This window comes from Loxodonta africana, chromosome 20, assembly GCF_030014295.1.
Source record: "Loxodonta africana isolate mLoxAfr1 chromosome 20, mLoxAfr1.hap2, whole genome shotgun sequence".
Classification (NCBI taxonomy): domain Eukaryota; kingdom Metazoa; phylum Chordata; class Mammalia; order Proboscidea; family Elephantidae; genus Loxodonta; species Loxodonta africana.
Window position 1 is genome coordinate 54,698,126 of NC_087361.1, and position 18,726 is coordinate 54,716,851.

At 45.0% G+C, this 18,726-nt stretch overlaps 1 protein-coding gene across 1 annotated transcript in view; it reads left to right on the plus strand.

The window, feature by feature from the left end:
- HUNK (hormonally up-regulated Neu-associated kinase) overlaps positions 1-18,726 on the plus strand; it is a 134,067-nt gene that overhangs the window by 81,706 nt on the left and 33,635 nt on the right. The window contains exon 5 of the mRNA XM_064273184.1: positions 8,878-9,005. Within this exon, the coding sequence (XP_064129254.1) occupies positions 8,878-9,005 (128 nt within the window). The remainder of the gene's footprint in view (positions 1-8,877; positions 9,006-18,726) is intronic.

Consider the following 18,726-nt stretch of genomic DNA (forward strand, 5'->3'; position numbering starts at 1 on the left):
GGGGTTCCAGTTTCTCCCCACCCTTGTCAACACTTGTTATTTTGCAGCGATACTTTTTTAAATGGGAAGGATCAAAATTAACATCATTTTCAGAATATTAAAGTGCTCGTTTGAGAACTTTAGTGAATCCTTTAGGGTGTAAGGAAAACAGAAATTGAGAGTTCTCTCCACAAAGGATTGAGGATGCAACAGTTTTTCAGCCACAGTTACTCTTTGCTGTCCTGGGGACACCTAGGGCAGGCGAAGTATTAGTATGAAGACGTGGTGCCCAGTGGAGAGTGGTGCACAGCACACCCTGGCCACCTTCTCAGCCTCACTGCATCTGCATGAATGTTGTGGGGAGAAAATCTCTGTCCCCAGTACCATACCCTTGGGTAGACAAGTTGGCCAAAGGGAGCCATTTTGTTTCCAGCCTAGCTATCTGAATGTAGACGTAGGCACTCAGGAAGGGAAAGAATTTGCTCCAGGCCTCGAACTCCACTTTCTAGTCTCTCAGACACCATGAGCTACTGGCAGGGGTCAAATACAGAAGGATAGTATTTTCTTCCCTCAGACTTCCTCAGATATGAAGAATGGAAAGGAGAAGGAGGAGGGAAAAGGATACACATGCCTTCTTTTGGGAGGTTTAGGGCTTTCAGCTTCTAAGAGAGAAACTTCCCTTACCTTCTGAGATTTTTTTAGTTATAAAATCTAAGACTTTTATTTATTTATTTGTAGCTAGCGTGTGCATCTACAGCAGAAGAGCGGAAGGAGGAAAGGAAAGGAAGAAAGATGTACAGGAAACTAATTTCTGGCTGAACACAGACCATTTAATGGAGCAATAGTGAAGTTGAGATACTACAAGTGGATGGAGCTTGTCTTAGTTCCCTGGTGCTACTGTAATTGTAGAAATACCACATGTGGGTGGCCTTAGAGAGGAGAAATTCATTTTCTCACAGTTCTGGAGGCTAAAAGTGCACATCAGGTCTCAGCTGTGTTGATTCCTAACCTCATAGGCAGCCCTGGATGTTCCTTGACTCCTTGGCTTGTAGTCAACCTTCATGTGACATGCGTGCACTCTGGGTCTTCTCTAGTTTTTTTTTTTCTATGACTTAGAAGTGATTGGGATTAGAATCTACTCTGGTTGATCTTATGAACATAATAAAAAGAACACTCGTATTTCTAAACAAGATCACATCCTGTTTGGTACAGGTACCAAAACCCAAACCAACCCACCCCACTGCCGTTGAGTCGATTCCAATTCATAGTGACCCCATAGGGTTTCCGAGGCTGTAAATTTTTAAGGATGCAGATTGCCACATCTTTCTCCTGAGGACTCGCTGGTGGTTTCGAACCGCTGACCTTTCAGCAGTCAATCACTTTAACCACTGCACCACCAGGGCTCTGGTACAGGTAAAAGGGCCAGGAATTAACACATAGTTTTCGGGGGCACAATTTAATCCATAGCAAATCTCTTCCCACTAGACCTTAAATCAGAAGTTGTAATGAAAGATGATCTGAATGATGAAAGGATATTGTTTTTAGGGGGAGAATTATTTTTAACTATTCCAAGGCATTTTCTGACTTGAAGAGTCACATAGAAGCGACGTGTGAAGCTGAAGAAGGTTCTCTCAGCTGCCCTGGTATAAACTGGGCTGTTTCGGAGACTCCTGCACACACCTGCTGTGAGAACAAGAAATCACACCCCCCACCTGCTGGTACATAGCTCTGTCGATGGCTTTGTCCCCTGAGTTGTACGAAGTACACCAGCCGACTTCTCCAGGGAGCGGTGACGCTCTCTCTTTCAGCTCTGGGATGACCAGTCATGTTCCACTTCTCCTCCAGAGAATATTTTTGTGTCTTAGACTAAATATCCCGACCACCGCTTGACTCCTGATTGAATTCCGATGAGTCCGCATATTCCATGGGGCCCCTTCCCTCTCTCTGCTTCCAGCTGCTTTTCTGTGTCACTCCTTTTTTTTTTTTTTTACACCAGACGTCTTAGTTTCTTAGTGGTGCTGTAACAGAAATGCCGGAAGTGCATGGTTCTAAAGCACAGAAATGTGTTTTCTCATAGTTTAGGAAGCTAGAAGTCCAAATTCAGGGCACTGGCTCTGGGGGAAGGTCCCTGTCTCAGGTTCTGTAGCCCGGTGTTCCTTGGGTCCTTGGTGGTCTCCATGTGTATCTGTCTCCCCATTTGTGCTTGCTTGCTTCTGTGTGGATGCTACTCATTGTATACCTCAAAAGTCATTAGGGCCAGTGTAGCAGGGGCCGGGGTTTGGGGACCATGATTTCAGGGAACATCTAAGTCAATTGGCGTAATAAAATCTATTAAGAAAATGTTCTGCATCCCACCTTGGAGAGTTGTGTCTGGAGCCTTAAACACGGGAAAGCCATCTAAGATGCATCAATTGGTCTCAACCAAACCTGGAGCAAAGGAGAATGAAGAACACCAAAAACACAAGGTAATTATGAGCCCAAGAGACAGAAAGGGCGATATAAACCAGAGACTACATCAGCCTGAGACCAGAAGAACTAGATGGTTCCCGGCTACAACCGATGACTGCCCTGACAGGGAACACAACAGAGAACCCCTGAGGGAGCAGGAGAGCAGTGGGATGCAGAACTCAAATGCTAGTAAAAAGATCAGACTTAATGGTCTGACTGACACTAGAAGGACCCCAGAGGTCATGGTCCCTAGACCTTCTATTAGCCCAAGACAGGAACAAATTCCCAAAGCCAAGTCTTCAGATAGGGATTGGACTGGACTATGGGGTAGAAAATGATACTGGTGAAGAGTGAACTTCTTGGATCAAGTAGACACATGAGACTATGTGGGCATCTCCTGTCTGAGGGGGAGATGAGAGGGCAGAGGGCATCAGAAGCTGGCCTAATGGATACTAAAAGAGAGTGGAGGGAAAGTGTGTGCTGTCTCATTAGGGGGAGAGCAGCTAGGAGTATATAGCAAAAAAAGAAAGGTGTATATAAATTTTTGTATGAGAGACTGACTTGATTTGTAAACTTTCACTTAAAGCACAATAAAAGTTAAAGAAAAAAAAGTCATTAGGTTTAAGACTTACACCCTACTCTGACATGGCCTCGTTTATATAACAAGGAAAACCCTGTTTCCAAATGGGGTTACATCCATAGTTATAGGGGTTAGGATTCCAACACATATTTTAGGGGACACAATTCGATCCATAACGCCAGATTATCCCTCACTGGTGTCTTTGGGGTTTCTTCTACCTCAACAATGACTCACCCTTTTTCTTTCTGCTGGAAAAACCCTAGTGGTGTTGGCTTTTGCACTCCCTCAGTCCACCCTTTCCTCACTCTCCCTCTTTAAAACTACCTCCGATTCTCAGGGGTTTCCTGTCTACTGCCAAGAGCCTAGAAAGCCCCTAGGCCATATTTCAAAAGACCCCTCAAGAAATTCAGAACATGTTTTGAGACTCCTGCTAACTCTATGGGATTACAGAGGTTTATAAACTGCATTCCACATTGTTCCCTTGGTATTCTTACATACTTCTGGAATGTCAGAGGGTCTAGGTTTCTCTTTATCCAGATACTAACTCTCTTTATCCAGATACTAACCATGTATGAAAACTCTAGGGGGAAGGGATCAAGACACTCTGATTTCCCTTTTGAAATCTCCTAGGACTCTACTACTATTAAGATACCCCCCGCCCAAAAAAACCCAAAGCCATTGCCATTGAGTCGATTCCAACTCATAGCAACCCTACAGGACAGAGTAGAACTGCCCCCAGGGTTTCCAAGGAGCAGCTGGTGGATTCTAACTGCTGACCTTTTAGTCAGCAGCCGAGGTCTTAACCAATGCACCACCAGGGCTCCGCTGTTAGTGTACCCCCCCCCAAAAAAAAACAAATGTGTTGCATCGAGGCAATTCCAACTCATAGCGACCGTATAGGACAGAGTAGAACTGCCTATTGGGTTTCCAAGGAGCGGCTGATGAGTTCAAACTGGCTGACCTTTCAGTTAGCAGCCGAACTCTTTAACTACTGCACCACTAGGGCTCTTACTATTAGCAAAGGCATCCGTTATTCTTTAGGAATAGAGTACAAATATAATTGTAGCTTTCTTTCTTTTTTTTTTTTTTTTTAAATACACTTCATTTTTTAGAGAGCCCCTGTGTGGCCCCTCCCCTTAGTACATGGTCCCTCCTGTTATTAACCTCTTTCGTTAGCATGGGACCTTTGCTAGAATTAGTGAGCCAATACCGACATGTTAACTAAAGGCCGTGGTCTACATTAGGGTTCTCTCTTTGTGGTCAACAGTCCAGTGAATTTTGATAAATGTGTCATGTCATGTGGCCACCGTGATGGTATCAGGAAGAGTAGTTTCAGTGCCCTGAAAATGACCATACCTCAGTGTTCATCCCTCCCCACCCCTTCCAGCCCCGAGTAACCGCTGACCTTCCGCTGACCTTTGCCTTGTCTCTACAGCTTTGCCTTTTCCAGAACGCCACAGAGTTGGAATCAGACAGTACGTGGCCTTTTCTGACTGGCTTCTTTCACTTACCGATACGCATATGAGGTTCCTCTGTGTCTTTTCTCGGCTTGATGGTTTATTTTTATTGCTGAGTAATACTCCGTTGTATGAAGGTATCAGGGTTTGTTTTTCTGTTCACCTATTTAGGGATATCTTGTTCCTTGCAGCTTTGAGCAAGTATGAATAAAGCTGCTATAAACATCCGTGTGCAGGTTTTGTGTGAACATGAATTTCAGTTTCTATGGGTAAATACCTAGGAGTGTGACCCTTGGATGGTACGGTGTGTTTAGCTCTCAAGCTACCTTCCAATTAATGTCGTTCTTTAAAGTTTAGTGATGAAATAAAGATCACTTTTATCAGCACTTAATCTATGCCAGGCACAGCGTTCGGCACTTTCTGTGGCTGAGTTCACTGGGCCCTCATACAGCCTGTGAGGTGGGTACTGTTATCCACAATTTACAGGTGAGAAAAACAAGAATGAGAGCGCTGAGCCCTCTCTAAAGTATCGGTGACTGTTTTTGTTGACGATAAGCCAGTTGCTGTCAAGTCGATTTAGACTCATGGTGACCCCATGTGTGTCAGAGTCAAACTGTGGCTCCATAGGGTATTCAGTGGCTGATCTTTCAGAAGTAGATCTCCAGACCTTTCTTAGGAGGGGCCCCTGGGTAGACTTGAATCTCCAACCTTTCAGTTAATGCTTAACCGTTTGTACCACCCGGGACTCATTGTTAACAGTAAACTCCTCCAAAAGAAATGGAATTCTGGAGTCAGTTTGGTAAACTAATGAGTTACTGTAAATACCACTTGCTCTGTTCTGGTTGAACCATCCTTGGGACATGGAGCTCCCGGCTCTATCTTTAAGAAAGCTCATGTTGCCCTTATCTGTGGTCATAGCAGATAATGGAGAGAGGCAAACACCAACCTCGTGTGCAGTGATTTGAGATTTTTGTCACCTCTGGAAGTCAGCCAGTGACGAGGCTGGTGGATTTGAACTGCTGAACAGCCGAGCTCTTAGCCACTGCGCCATCAGGGCTCCCAGGGACAGTTTAGCTCCACCATAAACATATCTGAAAGGCAGCATTACACAGTAGGTTCTCAAACATGTGCTGTTGTTTTTAGTTGCTTTCGAGTTGGTTCCCTACAACAGAATGAAACATTACCTGGTCTTGCTCCATCTTCGTGTGCTCAAGTCCATTGTTGCAACCACAGTATTTTGAGTGCCTTCCAACCTGGAGGACTCATCTTCCAGCATTATATCAGACATATCCTGTTGTGATTCATAGAGTCTTCATTGTCTGACTTTTGGAAGCAGATTGCTAGGACTTTCTTCCTGGTCTTAGTCTGGAAGCTCTGCTGAAACCTGTCCACCATGGGTAACTGTTGGTATTTGAAATACCAGTGGCATACCTTCCAGGATCATAGCAACACACAAGCCACCACCAGTCTGACAAACTGACTGACAGACTGGTGGTGGCTCCAACATATAACCGCTAGTTATACCCCTTCCCTCCACCCCCAAACTGGCTCTCCTCCCCAGCCTCCTCAATTCTTTCACTATTACCACAGCTTGTCAGATACCCAGGTTCAAAACTTCCCACCTCCTCTTCAGATGTCTCTGTTATTTATTTGCTCTTCCTTCTGCATTGCACGTCTCTGCTCCCACTCAGACATCAGTAGCAAGTACTGGGTTTACCACCACAGTCACCTGCTCCGAATTCCAAGCTTCTTCACCCCCTTATGCCAGATGAACCCTCCCCAGTTATTTGTCCATGGAAAGCTTATTCATGGAGCCATCTATTCCTGTCCTGGAGAATGTGTTCCACTCAGTAAGTACACTCAGGGAAATGCTGCCTTAAATGGCTCTGTATATGCCTTGTCCCTGGGTGGTGCAGGTGCTTAAGAGCTTGGCTATTAACCAAAAGGTTGGAGGTTCAACTCCATCCAGAGATGCCTCAGAGGATCTACTTTTGAAAGATCACAGCCGTTGAAAACTCCATGGAGCACAGTTCTACTCTGAAACACATGGGGTCGCCATGAGCTGATATCGATGCCACGGCAACTGGATTGGATTTGGCATATGCCTTGTCTCCACTTCTTGGTTTTTGCAGTTTATGCTTCCCATCCTCACAGCCAACCAAAGACATAAGGAAACTCACATGTACCTCTTCACTGTCTCAGGGTCCCCCTTCTTCCTGTGCTTATTTATGAATCTTCTTTCTCTCTTAACTCTTCTTGTGGGCACAGAAAGTGCAGTTCAGCATTTTTCCATTTTCTTTGTCCTCATCACCCCATGAAAGGATTGTGCTTAGTTATTTGTTAGTTGTTTCTGGTTCTTCTCAGTCAACTCTAAGTTGCAGGATGGCGGGTCCTTGTATGGTTCACTACCACTGAACTCCCTGGAGCCCTGGTGATGCTGCTTGGCTGCTAACCAAAAGGTCAGCGGTTCAAATCCACTAGCTGCTCCTTGGAAACCCTATGGGGCAGTTCTGCTCTGTCCTATGGGTCACTATGAGCTGACAATGGGTTTGGGCTTTATGGGTTTAAAATACTGCCTGGGGCAGAGAGCCATCCAGCACACATTTGTGGCATGAATGTTTGTGTATCTGTCTCCCTAGCTGGATTTTGAGTTATGGAGAGGGACCAGGTCTTGGTGCATGAACCTGTGGAGCTCCGGCACGAGCTGGAGCCCATGGGCCTGTACCTGCTGTTACCTGGAGCACCATGATTCACAGGTGCCCCGATGGGATTGGGTCTCGAGGGTGTTAATTTCATTCAGTCTTATTGACTGTTTTGACTGGAAGTCCTATTGTCTGTCTTTAAAACATATTCCCTTGGGCTCTTTTGAACACTTGAGACCTCTTGGCAGGCAGGCGTTTCATCCCCATCGGGAAATCTCATCAAAATGATATTAGGTTTGCACATCAGGAAAATAAAAATTCTCCAGGAAGATGTTGCAGTTATCTGGATGGCTTCGGAGATAAGCAGTTAAGCCCTTTCAAAAGGCATTTCAGCCGCATCTTAGATGGTGGGCCAAGGCCCAGGCTGCAGTCTCAGAATAAACAGTAAAACAAAAAATAAGGGTGGAAAGGAGACCCTCACAAGCCATTTCTCTGATTGCAGCCAAAGCAGAATTCTAGGGCAGGGCCCAGCCTCACTTTTTTATAAGAGGCAGGCTGAGCGGTAACCAGGTGCACTGGGTAGGCCGTTATTTCTACTCCTGCCTAGAGTCTTTTCCTATATTTTTTATTTGACCTCTTCCCAGTTCCACCTTGTATATATACTTGGAAAATGACATAATGGCAGGAGTACTTTTTTTTTTTTTTTAAAGTGTGGTAAAATATATGAAACAAAATTTTGCCATTTTAAGCATTTTTAAGTGTAAGCTTCAGTGACATTCATTACATCTGCAGTGTCATGCAGTCATTAAAACCAGCTGCCCTTAAGTTGACTCTGACTCATGGCGACAACATGTGTGTCAGAGTAGAGCCGTGCCCCGTAGAGTTTTCAATGGCTGGTTCTTTGGAAAACAGATCACCAGGCCTTTCTTCTGAGGCACCTCTTGGTGGACTTGAACCTCCAACCTTTTGGTTAGCAGCCGAGCATGTGAACTGTTTGCCCTGTGGGCTGAGTCCTGTGCAATAATTACCACTATTTATTTCCAAAAATTTTTCATCACCCTAAACAGAAGCTCCCATGTCCCCCTTCTCCCAGCCCCTGGTAGCCCCTAATAAACTTTGGTCTCTGTGTATTTGCCTATTCCAGATATTTCATATAAATGGGATCAGGCAATATTTGTCCTTTTGTGTCTGACTTATTTCACTCAGCGTAATGTTTCCAAGGTTCATCCAGGTATCATGAACTTCATTTCTCTTAAAAAAACTTAGTGCCTGAATAATATTCCATCGTATGTATGTACCACATTTCGTTTGTCCATTCGCCTGTTGGTGGACACTTGGGTTGTTTTCACCTTTAGGCTCTTGTGAATAGTGTTGTGGTCAACACTGGTGTACAAATAGGAGTCCTTTTATTTGACGTTCTTAACGTCTCCCAGGTGTTTTTATATGACTTGGCCTAGACATCCTGTCTGTTGACTTCTTACCTCACCATTGAAGAGAGGATAAATGGTTTCCCTTCCTCAGGAGACAGCTCTTTAAACTACTCCGCGGTTCTGTGATCCATTGTCCAAGTCTTCACAATCAGTGTTCTCTCCCAAGCTTTCACTATGGATCTTCAAGGCGGTGCCAAGGGTTCTAGAAAGATGCCTATGAGAAGGCCTGTTAAGGCTGGTGTCCAAGTGACTGTAATGAAGCTTTAGCTGAGCCTGTGTCCTCTCTGTCTCCCCTCCCCCGGGCCCTCCTCTGGTCTCATCTTTCATGTCTGTCTTTTCAGAGGAGTGAACATGTACGCCATGCTGACTGGGACTCTGCCTTTCACAGTGGAGCCCTTTAGCCTGAGAGCTTTGTACCAGAAGATGGTGGACAAAGAAATGAACCCCCTCCCCACCCAGCTTTCAACAGGTAATGCCCAGCTGCTCTGTGTTCCGCATCCCACGACTTGCACTTTGACCACTCTGGGTTCCTTTGTGATGCAGTATTTGTCTTGCACCAATGGTGTCCTGACTCTTCCATGAGTCAGGGGCCTGTTTGACAGTAACCAACAACAACAAGTGTTAAAATAAGGATGCACTGGTGGTTTACTGTAGAATTCTTGCCTTCCACACGGGAGACCCAAGTTCGATTCCCGGCCAGTACACCTCATGTGCAGCCACCGCCTGTCAGTGGAGTCTAGCATGTTGCTCTGATACTGAACAGGCTTCAGCAGAGCTTGCAGACTAAGACGGACTAGGGAGAAAGGTCTGGCAATCTACTTCCAAAAATCAGCCAATGAAAACACCAGGGATGGCAACCGTCTGCTCTGTACCCGAATGTGGGGATGGTGTAGGACAGGGCAGCATTTCATTCTGTTGTGCATGGGGTTGCCATGAGCCAGGGGCTGACTCAATGGCAGCTAACAAGTGTTAAAAATTAGTCTCAAGAGGTGTTTTGCTTTCCCATCTCTAAGTAGCCACTCCCTTTAATCTCGCCTGGGATTCCTTTCCTTTTCCATAATGATTTTGAATCCCTAACTTCCTCCTTCCTCCTCCTGCATGTTGCTCTCCTAAAACACACTGACCAAAAGGATCGCATATTCTCCTTTTGGAAAATAATCTCAGGCTTGATTGTTTAAAACTCACCATAATATCATGTTGACTTGGACAAGAGTGTTTATAATCACGTTTCCATTATGTCATCTTTAATCAGCTCACTCTAAAGGAATATTAGTTTCATTCCAGTTGGGTCTGTGATTTGTTTTGTTATTTGAGTTTTTGAGCCTGTTCAAAAGCTTTTAAATCTGTGTATCTAGGTTTGTTTACTTGATTAAGCAGAATCATCAAGTGTGTTTGAGAAATACTCTCAAACTTTAGCTAGTTCACATTTCAGTTACCAGTTTGTACTAAGGTTTGGTTTCAGATCCAGCTTATTAGTGCGGTTTTATTTTTTTCACTTCAAGTTCCTGGCGTCAGCTTGGCCTTGATCCCTTAGAATAAATTCAATTTCACTGAGATGAGGCATTTGAAAAAAACAGTAATCCGTTGCCTTCAAGTTGTTATATACGTGGTTATTGTTGTTACTTGCTGTCAAGTTAGCTCTGACTCACTTAGACTTTCTGTACAACAGAATGAAATGTTGCGTGGTTCTAGGCCATCTTCACAAATGTTGGCAATTGTTATGACCACTGTGTATTTTGAGTGCCTTCCAGTTTAGAGGACTCATTGTCAAGCACTATTCTGTTGTGACACATGGGGTTTTCATTGGCTAATTTTTGGAAGTAGATCACCAGGCTTTTCTTCCTAGTCCATTTTAGTCTGGAAGCTCCACTGAAACCTGTCCGCCATGCGTGACCCTGCTGGTATTTGAAATACCAGTGGCAGAGCTTCTAGTATCACAGCAACATGCAAGCCACCGCAGGACGACAAACTGACAGATGGGTGGTGGTGGCGTGTGTGATTAAAATAGAGTGTTGTTAATTTACTATGCTTGTGTGTTTTTCCTTTGAGTTCCTAGAGCAGTCATGAAGCTGGCCATGGAAGTGTGCTTACGCACCGGAACCCAAGCTGAATGCACTCCTGTATACAGTTAGTTCATTCTGCCTCTGCTTTCTCCTTTGCTGGGGAGGTAGGCTCTGGAGGCTGGAAGCAAAGAACGTACGATGTACTCGTGGAGCTGTGTTAGGGTTCTGTCGTTTGTGTACTCAGGGCCCTAACTCTTGGAGTCAGAGCATGGGTAAAACGTCGCTGAACTGCTATATTTAGCTTTTACGGCTTTCAGAGAAGGAGTCCCGGTGGGGGAGTAGTTAAGCACTTGGCTGCTAACCAAAGTGTTGGCAGTTGGAACCCACCCAGAGGCTCTGTGAGAGACAGACCTAGATGGGGCAGTTCTCCTCTGTCACACGGCACCTAACTACTAACAGGGAGCTTTCCGAAACGTGAAAACACCACAGGGCACAATGTGGAATGCTTGTCCATTCATTCATTCATTCCTTCATTTATTCTGTAAATGCCTACAGTGCAGGCATGTTTTAGGCTTTGGGTGAGGTTGTTTACTGCAGATTGGTGGGAAGGCACGATTGGGAACGTGAGTGTCTTGCTCATTGGATAACCCGGCCCTGGCCTCACCCAACTTAAAGCGGCTGGGGACATGCCAACCTTCCACCTGTCTAGGAGGTGGGAAACCTGAAATATTTGTCTAGCGGGCTCCTTCAGAGCCACTGATCACTGCTGGGGTGGGTCGGGTATTGTCTTAGTCTCCTAAGTGCTTAAGTAACAGAAATGCCACAAATGACTTCAACAGAGATTCATTGTCTCACAGCTCAGGAGGCTGTACGTCTGCATTCAGGGTGCCAGCTCTAGGGGAAGGCTTTCCCTGTCTGCCCTGGGGGGAAATCCTGTCTCAGCTTCTCTAGCATTCTTCTCGGTGTTCCTTGGTGATCTCCTCCTGGCATTTGTCTTTCCTCTGATTGTATGTACCTGCTTTCCTGTCTAATCTGCACTTTTTTAGATCTCAAAAGTGTTTAGATTTAAGACACACCCAACACTGATACGACCTCGTTAACGTAACAGAGAAAACCGGATTCTCAAATGGGATTACATCCACAAGTATAAAAAAAACCCGTTGCCATCTACTCAATTTCGACTTATAGTGACCCTACAGGGCAGAGTATAGCTGCCTCAGGGTTTCCAAGGAGTCGCTGGTGGATTCGAACTGCTGACCTTTTTGGTTTGTAGCCAGACGCTTAACCACTTCACCACCAGGGCCCCTCCACAGATGTAGGGGTTAGGATTTCAACACGTATTCTGGGGGGACACAATTGGATCCATAAGAAGCATTCAGGCAAGGGCAGGCAGGTTAATAGTACAGGAAGATCAGTGTCATTCTGCAGAACCGTGTTCTTAACCCCCTGTAATTTCTCCCCAGAGCCCCGGTGGCACAGTGGTTAAGAGTTTGGCTGCTCACCAAAAGATTGGCAGTTCGAATCTACCAGATGCTCTTTGGAAACCCTATGGGGCAGTTTTACTCTATTATAGGGTCTCTATGAGTCGGAATCGACTCCATGACAACAGGTTTTTTTTTTTTAATTTTATTTTTTTAATATTACCCCGGGCTTAGCAGCCAGGGCTCTAAGTGGTTTTTGATTGTGAAAATTAAATTTACCCCAAGAGATCCACCTTGAGCATCGTGAGCTTTTTTTTTAATAATATTTTCTTGTGTTTTAGGCGAAAGTTTACACAGCAAATTAGGCTCCCCTCTAACAGTTTTTACACAGATTGTTCCAGGGCAGTGGTAACAGTTGTTATAGTGTGCCAGCATTCTCCTTATTTCCATTCTTTTTGTTCTTTTTCCATTGACCTAGCTTCCCTTCCCCTCCTTGCCTTCTCCTCTTTGCTCATGAGTAGCTGTTGACCATTTGGTCTAGTATAATTGTTTAAGGGAGCACATTAATCAGGTGATACTGTTTATTTTGTAAGCCAGTCTATTATTTGGCTGTAAGGTGGCCTCCAGAAATAGCTTCAATTCCAAGTTCAAACGGTATCTTAGGGCAATAGTCTTGGGGGTTCCCCTAGTCTCTATCAGCCCAGTAGGTGTGGACTTTTTAAGGAATTCAAGTTTCGTTCTACAATTTTCTCCCATTCTATCTGGGACCTTGTATTGTGTCCCTGGTCAGAACGGTTGGTAGTGGAAGCTGGGCACCATCTTGTCCTTCTGGTTTCAGATTTGAAGAGATTGTGGTTCCTGTGGTCCTTTAGTCCCGTGGACTAGTTTCTTCTTTGTGCTTTTTGATTTTCTTCATTCTGTTTTGCTCCATACGAGTAGAGACCAATAGTTGTATCTTAGATGGCCGCTTGCAAACTTTTAAGACCCCAAACACTACTCACCCAACTTGGAGGGAGAACATTATCTTTGTGAACTGTGTTATGCCAATTGAGTTGTCCAACGAGACCATGGTCCTAAGCCTTTTGACCCAGTAAATCAATCCCAAGAGTTGTTTGGATATGTCTAGGAAGCTTCTGTAACTGAGCATTGTGCTCTTTTAAATAATTGTCTACATGAGATCAAATTGATAATAGCAACTCGAAGGTTAGATGAGAAGCTCAGGGGCAGTGAGTCTAAGTCAATGGTGGTTGAACAAATGTGGAGAAGGAGAGTGAGAATGTTTGCACAACTCACAGAATGTACTCAATTTCACCAAGTTGTACATGTAGAAATCGTTGGAATGGTGTATGACTGTGTATATTTTCACCTAAATAAGTTTACCTATAGAGGAGAAAAAGTTGCATCCTGAAGATATTAAAAAATAGGCTGAAGGTAATTCCAAGACAGAAATATTAAAAAGTGTTCAATCAATTTCATTGTGCCTGCTTTGAGCCGACAGCTTTGCTTTGACCTGTGTGTGCTTGTTAAACGTCTTCTCGTTCCTGCAGGACTTAGTTATCTTCGCCTGTCAGGCACACTTCGTGTTTCTATACCTGATTTTCCAGTTGGGATCTGAACTTTTATTTTTTAAACTGTTGGGATGTATAATATCTCTCAACTAGGACTTTAACCCTTTGTGTTAGGTAGCAAGCATGGTGCCCGCACTCATCGGACGCTCAGTGAAGCTGTGTTGTTGACTCAGCGTGTGAGGCCTGGAAAGGTAGCCTGCAGCCATTCAGCTGCTCAGGGTTGGGAATGGCCAGGCACGCTAGGGCCCAGAGCTGTGAGCCAGTCGCTGACGTAGCCCGAGGCGTCTCATCTTGTTTATGGGGGAATGCTTTTGGGTTTGGAGATCAGCTGCTGCTCTTCTGACAGCGCCCATTTTCCAACCCATTGCATCTCAGCAAATTTATCTCCTTTTCCTTCCAACCAGCCTAGTTAGACAGACACCTGTGGTTGATTTTGTTTTGGCTCATGGTGACCTTTATGTACGACAGAAGGAAACCTTGCCCCGTTCTGCACCATCCTCATAATTGCCAGTGTGTTCAAGTCCGTTGTTGTGGCCATGGTGCCAGTACATCCCACTGAGGGCCTCCCCTGCCCTCACTGGCCCTCTGCTTCACCAAACAGGATGTCCTTCTCCAGCAATTAATTGATTTCCCCTGATGACGTGTCCAAAGCAAGCAAGTTGGACAATGTCTTGTTGTGAACCATGAGGTTTCATTGGCTGATTTTTGGAAGTAGATCACCTGGCCACCTAGTCTTAGTGTACAAGCTCCACTGAAACCTGATGGTATTTGAAATACTGGTGGCATAGCTTCCAGCATCACAGCGGCATGCAAGCCACCACAGTATGACAAACTGACAGATGGGAGGTGGCCAACGAGCCTAGCCCACCTTTATTTATGATACCATCTGATTACATCTGAGAATAGTAGTTTGCCAGTAACAAGAGTAGTTGACACTTATTGAATGACCCTGTGTAGGTGCTTGTAGGTGCTTTTGATATTATCTCTTCTTCTCGAAACAGCCCTTCTTGTATTGTTATTCCCAATTTACCAGTGAAGAAACTGAGTCTTAGAGAAATGAGGTAGCTTCTCTGGTTTTGAATTTATGTCTCCTTGACCCCTGAACCTGGGTTTTCCTGCTCTACTGTGTGCCTCCCTCCTTTTTCTTGGTTTATTATCTAGCATCAGGAAGCCTCCCAGATTTGGGGATATTTACTGACGCTCTGGCATAAATATCCATTGTCCTTGTGTTTTGTGTAATCTCAATCCAAATTGAAAATATGCCAGTTTTATTAACTGCCTCACTGACATGCATCTTTATTAGTTTGATGATTCATCAGTGATAGAATTCACTCATATTTGTAATGAGTTCTTCACGTCTTCACTCTTTTGTTTTATATGAATTTAGAAGATATCTTGGTTATCTAGTGCTGCTGTAACAGAAACACCACAAGTGGATGGTTTTAACAAACAAATTTATTCTGTCACATTCTAGGAGGCTAGAAGTCCAAATTCGGAGTGCCAGCTGTAGAGGAAGGCTTTTTCTCTCTGTCAGCTCTGGGGAAGGTCTTTGTCATGACTCTTCCCCTGGTCTAGGAGCTTCTCAGTCCACAGGACGTGCTCTGTGCCTGGCGCTGCTTTCTTGGTGGTATGAGGTCCCCATGTCTCTCTGCTGGCTTTTCTCTTTTATATCTCAAAAGAGATTGATTTAAAACACAACCTAATCTTGTAGATCCTGCGTCATTAACATAACTGCCTCTAATCCTGCCTCATTAACATCATAGAGGTAGGATTTAGGACACATAGGAAAATCACATCAGATGACAAAATGGTGGACAATCACACAGTACTGGGAATCATGGCCTAGCCAAGCTGACACACGTTTTGGGGGAGGGATACAATTCAATCCATAACAAAAGGGTTTTCACCAAATCTGAGTTGGAAAAAAAGAGCGTCATTGACCTTGTGAGCCCGCAGTGCAGGTTTCCGAAGCATTGCCCTTGTTTCTACCACATACAGTTGATTCTCATTATTCACAGTAGTTAATGTTCTATAAAGCCCCTGCCTACACTGAATCAGTAAATACTGAACCATGGCTCCATGAAGAAATTCAAGGAGAGGTTTCTGTGATCCTCTGGTTACACATTTTCATCAACCAGTCAATACATAACCTTGTTTTACATGTGTTTCTTTAGAGGAGCACCTTGTTGAATATACATTGCTCAGTTGTTAACATTGAACTCACAGCCAACAGCACTGTAACTCCCGCCTGAATGAAGCTTATCTAATGCGTGTATCTTCTCCATAAGGCACATCTCAGCCTTCTTGTGCTTAAGAGTACCAGATAGCACTTCAGCATATGCTTGGGGGACGTTCTAAGTAGAAAAATCATCACCACCAACAAAAAAAAGCGCAAAAAATGTGTCCCTAAATGGATGGCACAAAGGACGTTTGTTTCCAACATGAGAGCTGAAGCCAGAAGGCAGAGCGTCACCCTGTTCCACCTCATCTGGGAACACACATGTCAGGTGACGAGAATTTTCCACCGTTCTGTGAGTATCTGTGAGGGATTGCAAAGGTGCCCAGAGTACTGATTTTGGGGTTACAAATACACTTTAGCGAGTAGGCGAATTTGCAAATACAGAAACCCCACATTCTGAGAATTGACGATGTTTTGAAAACGTAAGCTTTTGGGGGCCTTTTCAGTTCTTTCTTCTAGACAGCTTCTCTTTCTGCCACTTGGTACTTGTATATCATACAGTAGTGAATGCCTTATGGTTTATAAATCGTTCAGGCATCTTACCTTTTCATCATGACGCCTCCGTGTTAGTATTTATCATACATCCCAAACAGTCACCCCAGATCAGGAGATGTGAAGCTGAGGGTGACGTGTTCGCATTTGTGAGGGCTGAGCCGATGCTGATCAAAACTTCTGAGAATGCTCGATTTCTCAGTTACCTGGTGCTGCTGTAACAGAAGTACCACAAGCGAGTGGCTTTAAAGAATAGAAAATTATTTTCTTGCAGTGCTGGAGGCTTGAAGTCCACACCACGGTCTCGGCTGTGTCAGTAGCCCTGAGCATTCTGGTTCCTTGGTTTGTAGACAACCCTCAGACAGCCTCTGTCATCCTCTGTGTGTGTGTATACTATGTCTAATCTGCTCTTTCTAACACTCAGAAATGATTAGGTTTAGGACCCACCCTACGTGGGTATGATCTAATTAATGTAACAAAGAAAACCTTATTTCCAAACGGGATTACATCCATAGGTATCCACCACAGTGGCCGTCGAGTCAATTCTGACTCATGGCCAGGGCCGGATTACCCAAAAAAAGGTATGCACCGGTCCAATTGTGCCTTCCCACCAACCTGCAGTGCACAATTTTAGCTGTCCCCTACTGGGTCAAAGATGTGGTGAAACCCGTGTGAAACTGCTCACCACAGATTGGCACAATTAAGCCCATACATACTCTGTTCAGTGCGAGCTGGTGCCATACCATGCCTGCTGGTTAATTCACCCTGCTCATGGTGACTGCATTTGTGTCAGAGTAGGACTGTGCTCCACGGGGTTTTCGATGACTAATTTATTCAGAAGTTGGTCCCCAGACGTTTTTTCTGAGGTGCCTCTGAGTAGGCTCGAACCTCCAGCCTTTCGGTTAGCAGCCGAACTCGACAACCGTTTGCCCCAGGGACTCCACCACAATATCGTGGCACACAATTTAATCCATAGCACTTGACTGTCAAATAATTCTGTGGCTGCATTAGCCTGGGAATGACAAGGAAGGAGCAGGGGTGGGGACGGGTGTCCACTGGCATCCAGTGTGCTACATGAACACGAAGGGTCTGATGGCGTGTCAGCTTCCTGCAGCCTGTTCCATTGGCACAGCGTCAGTGTGCCCACACACAGTCCAGACATTGAGAAGCAGATGATTCATGGAGGGCAGTGAGCTTTGGGTGGGAGGAATGCACACCCTATGTTGTGTTGATCATGATGGGGACCAAACCACATGGCTCATGGAGACCCTCCAGGCCTGAGTGAGGATCCTGAGTGATAGCAATCAGGAGTGCAGGGTGACGTGGGGCCATACCTGGCTTTCCAGGACCTGGGAGGCAGGGGGATGTCGTTGTCAGGTGCCGTAGAGTCGATTTTCAGCTCAGCCACCCCAGGTGACAGAGTAGAACTGCCCCCATAAGGTTTCCTGGGCTGTGATCTTTACCCCGGTGGCGTAGTGGTTAAGTGCTACAGCTGCTAACCAAAAAGTGGGCAGTTCAGATCCACTAGGCGCTCCTTGGAAACTCTATGGGGCAGCTCTACCCTGCCCTATAGGGTCGCTATGAGTCGAAATTGACTCCATGGCAGTGTTTTTTTTTTTTTTTGGTTTAATCTTTATGAGGGCAGATCACCAGATCCTTTTCCCTTGGAGTCACTGGGTGGCTTCAAACTACCAACCTTTTGGTTAGCAGCCGAGTGCTTAACCATTTCCCCACCAGGGGAAGTAGACTAGATGGGGCTGTTCTCATCCGTTTTGCTTTGAGGCAGAGATTTTCCAGACCCTGCCTCCTATTTCAAAAGAGAACTCTTAGAGTGTGTTTAGAGTTCTCTTTGGAGAGTAATGCGATGTTTGCAACACCCAAAGAAATAAAATTTGTCAGTAGAGATTTGAACTAAAATCACGTGTGCCCATCAGCAGTTTGTAAAGATGCCGAGTGCTTGGTTATGAAAATAGAACCAAAATGCACATCCGGTTTGTCCTTAGCTGTTCTGTTAATCGTCCTTAGAAAAACCCTGACAGTAGCCTGGGTGTTGGCTCAGGTCCTTTGAGGCTAAGTGACAGAGATGTCTCAGATATCCTTCTCTCAGTAGGCTCTCGCTCCCCCCACTCTGATTTAGTAAGCCCACATCTTTTTCCTTTGACTGTGTCCCTGGTTAAGCATCCATGAGGTAAAATAACCACCCAGATGACTCTTGCAGTGCTCAGGGAATTGAGAGAAGGGAGATAGAGTTTCCAAAAAGAGGAATCTCTTTTTTCTTTCTGAGTTCTGTTTGCTTTTGCACACCACTGAAGCACATATGGACAGTTTGAGACACAAGTATAAGACTTAGGGTGTTAGAGGTGCTTCAGGACTGGGGTCTGCACATCTGCTCACAGTCGTTGACTGCACTGTGTCCAGGATGTTGAGGCTCTGTCTGACCCCTGCAATGGTGAACGTGACCTTGTTT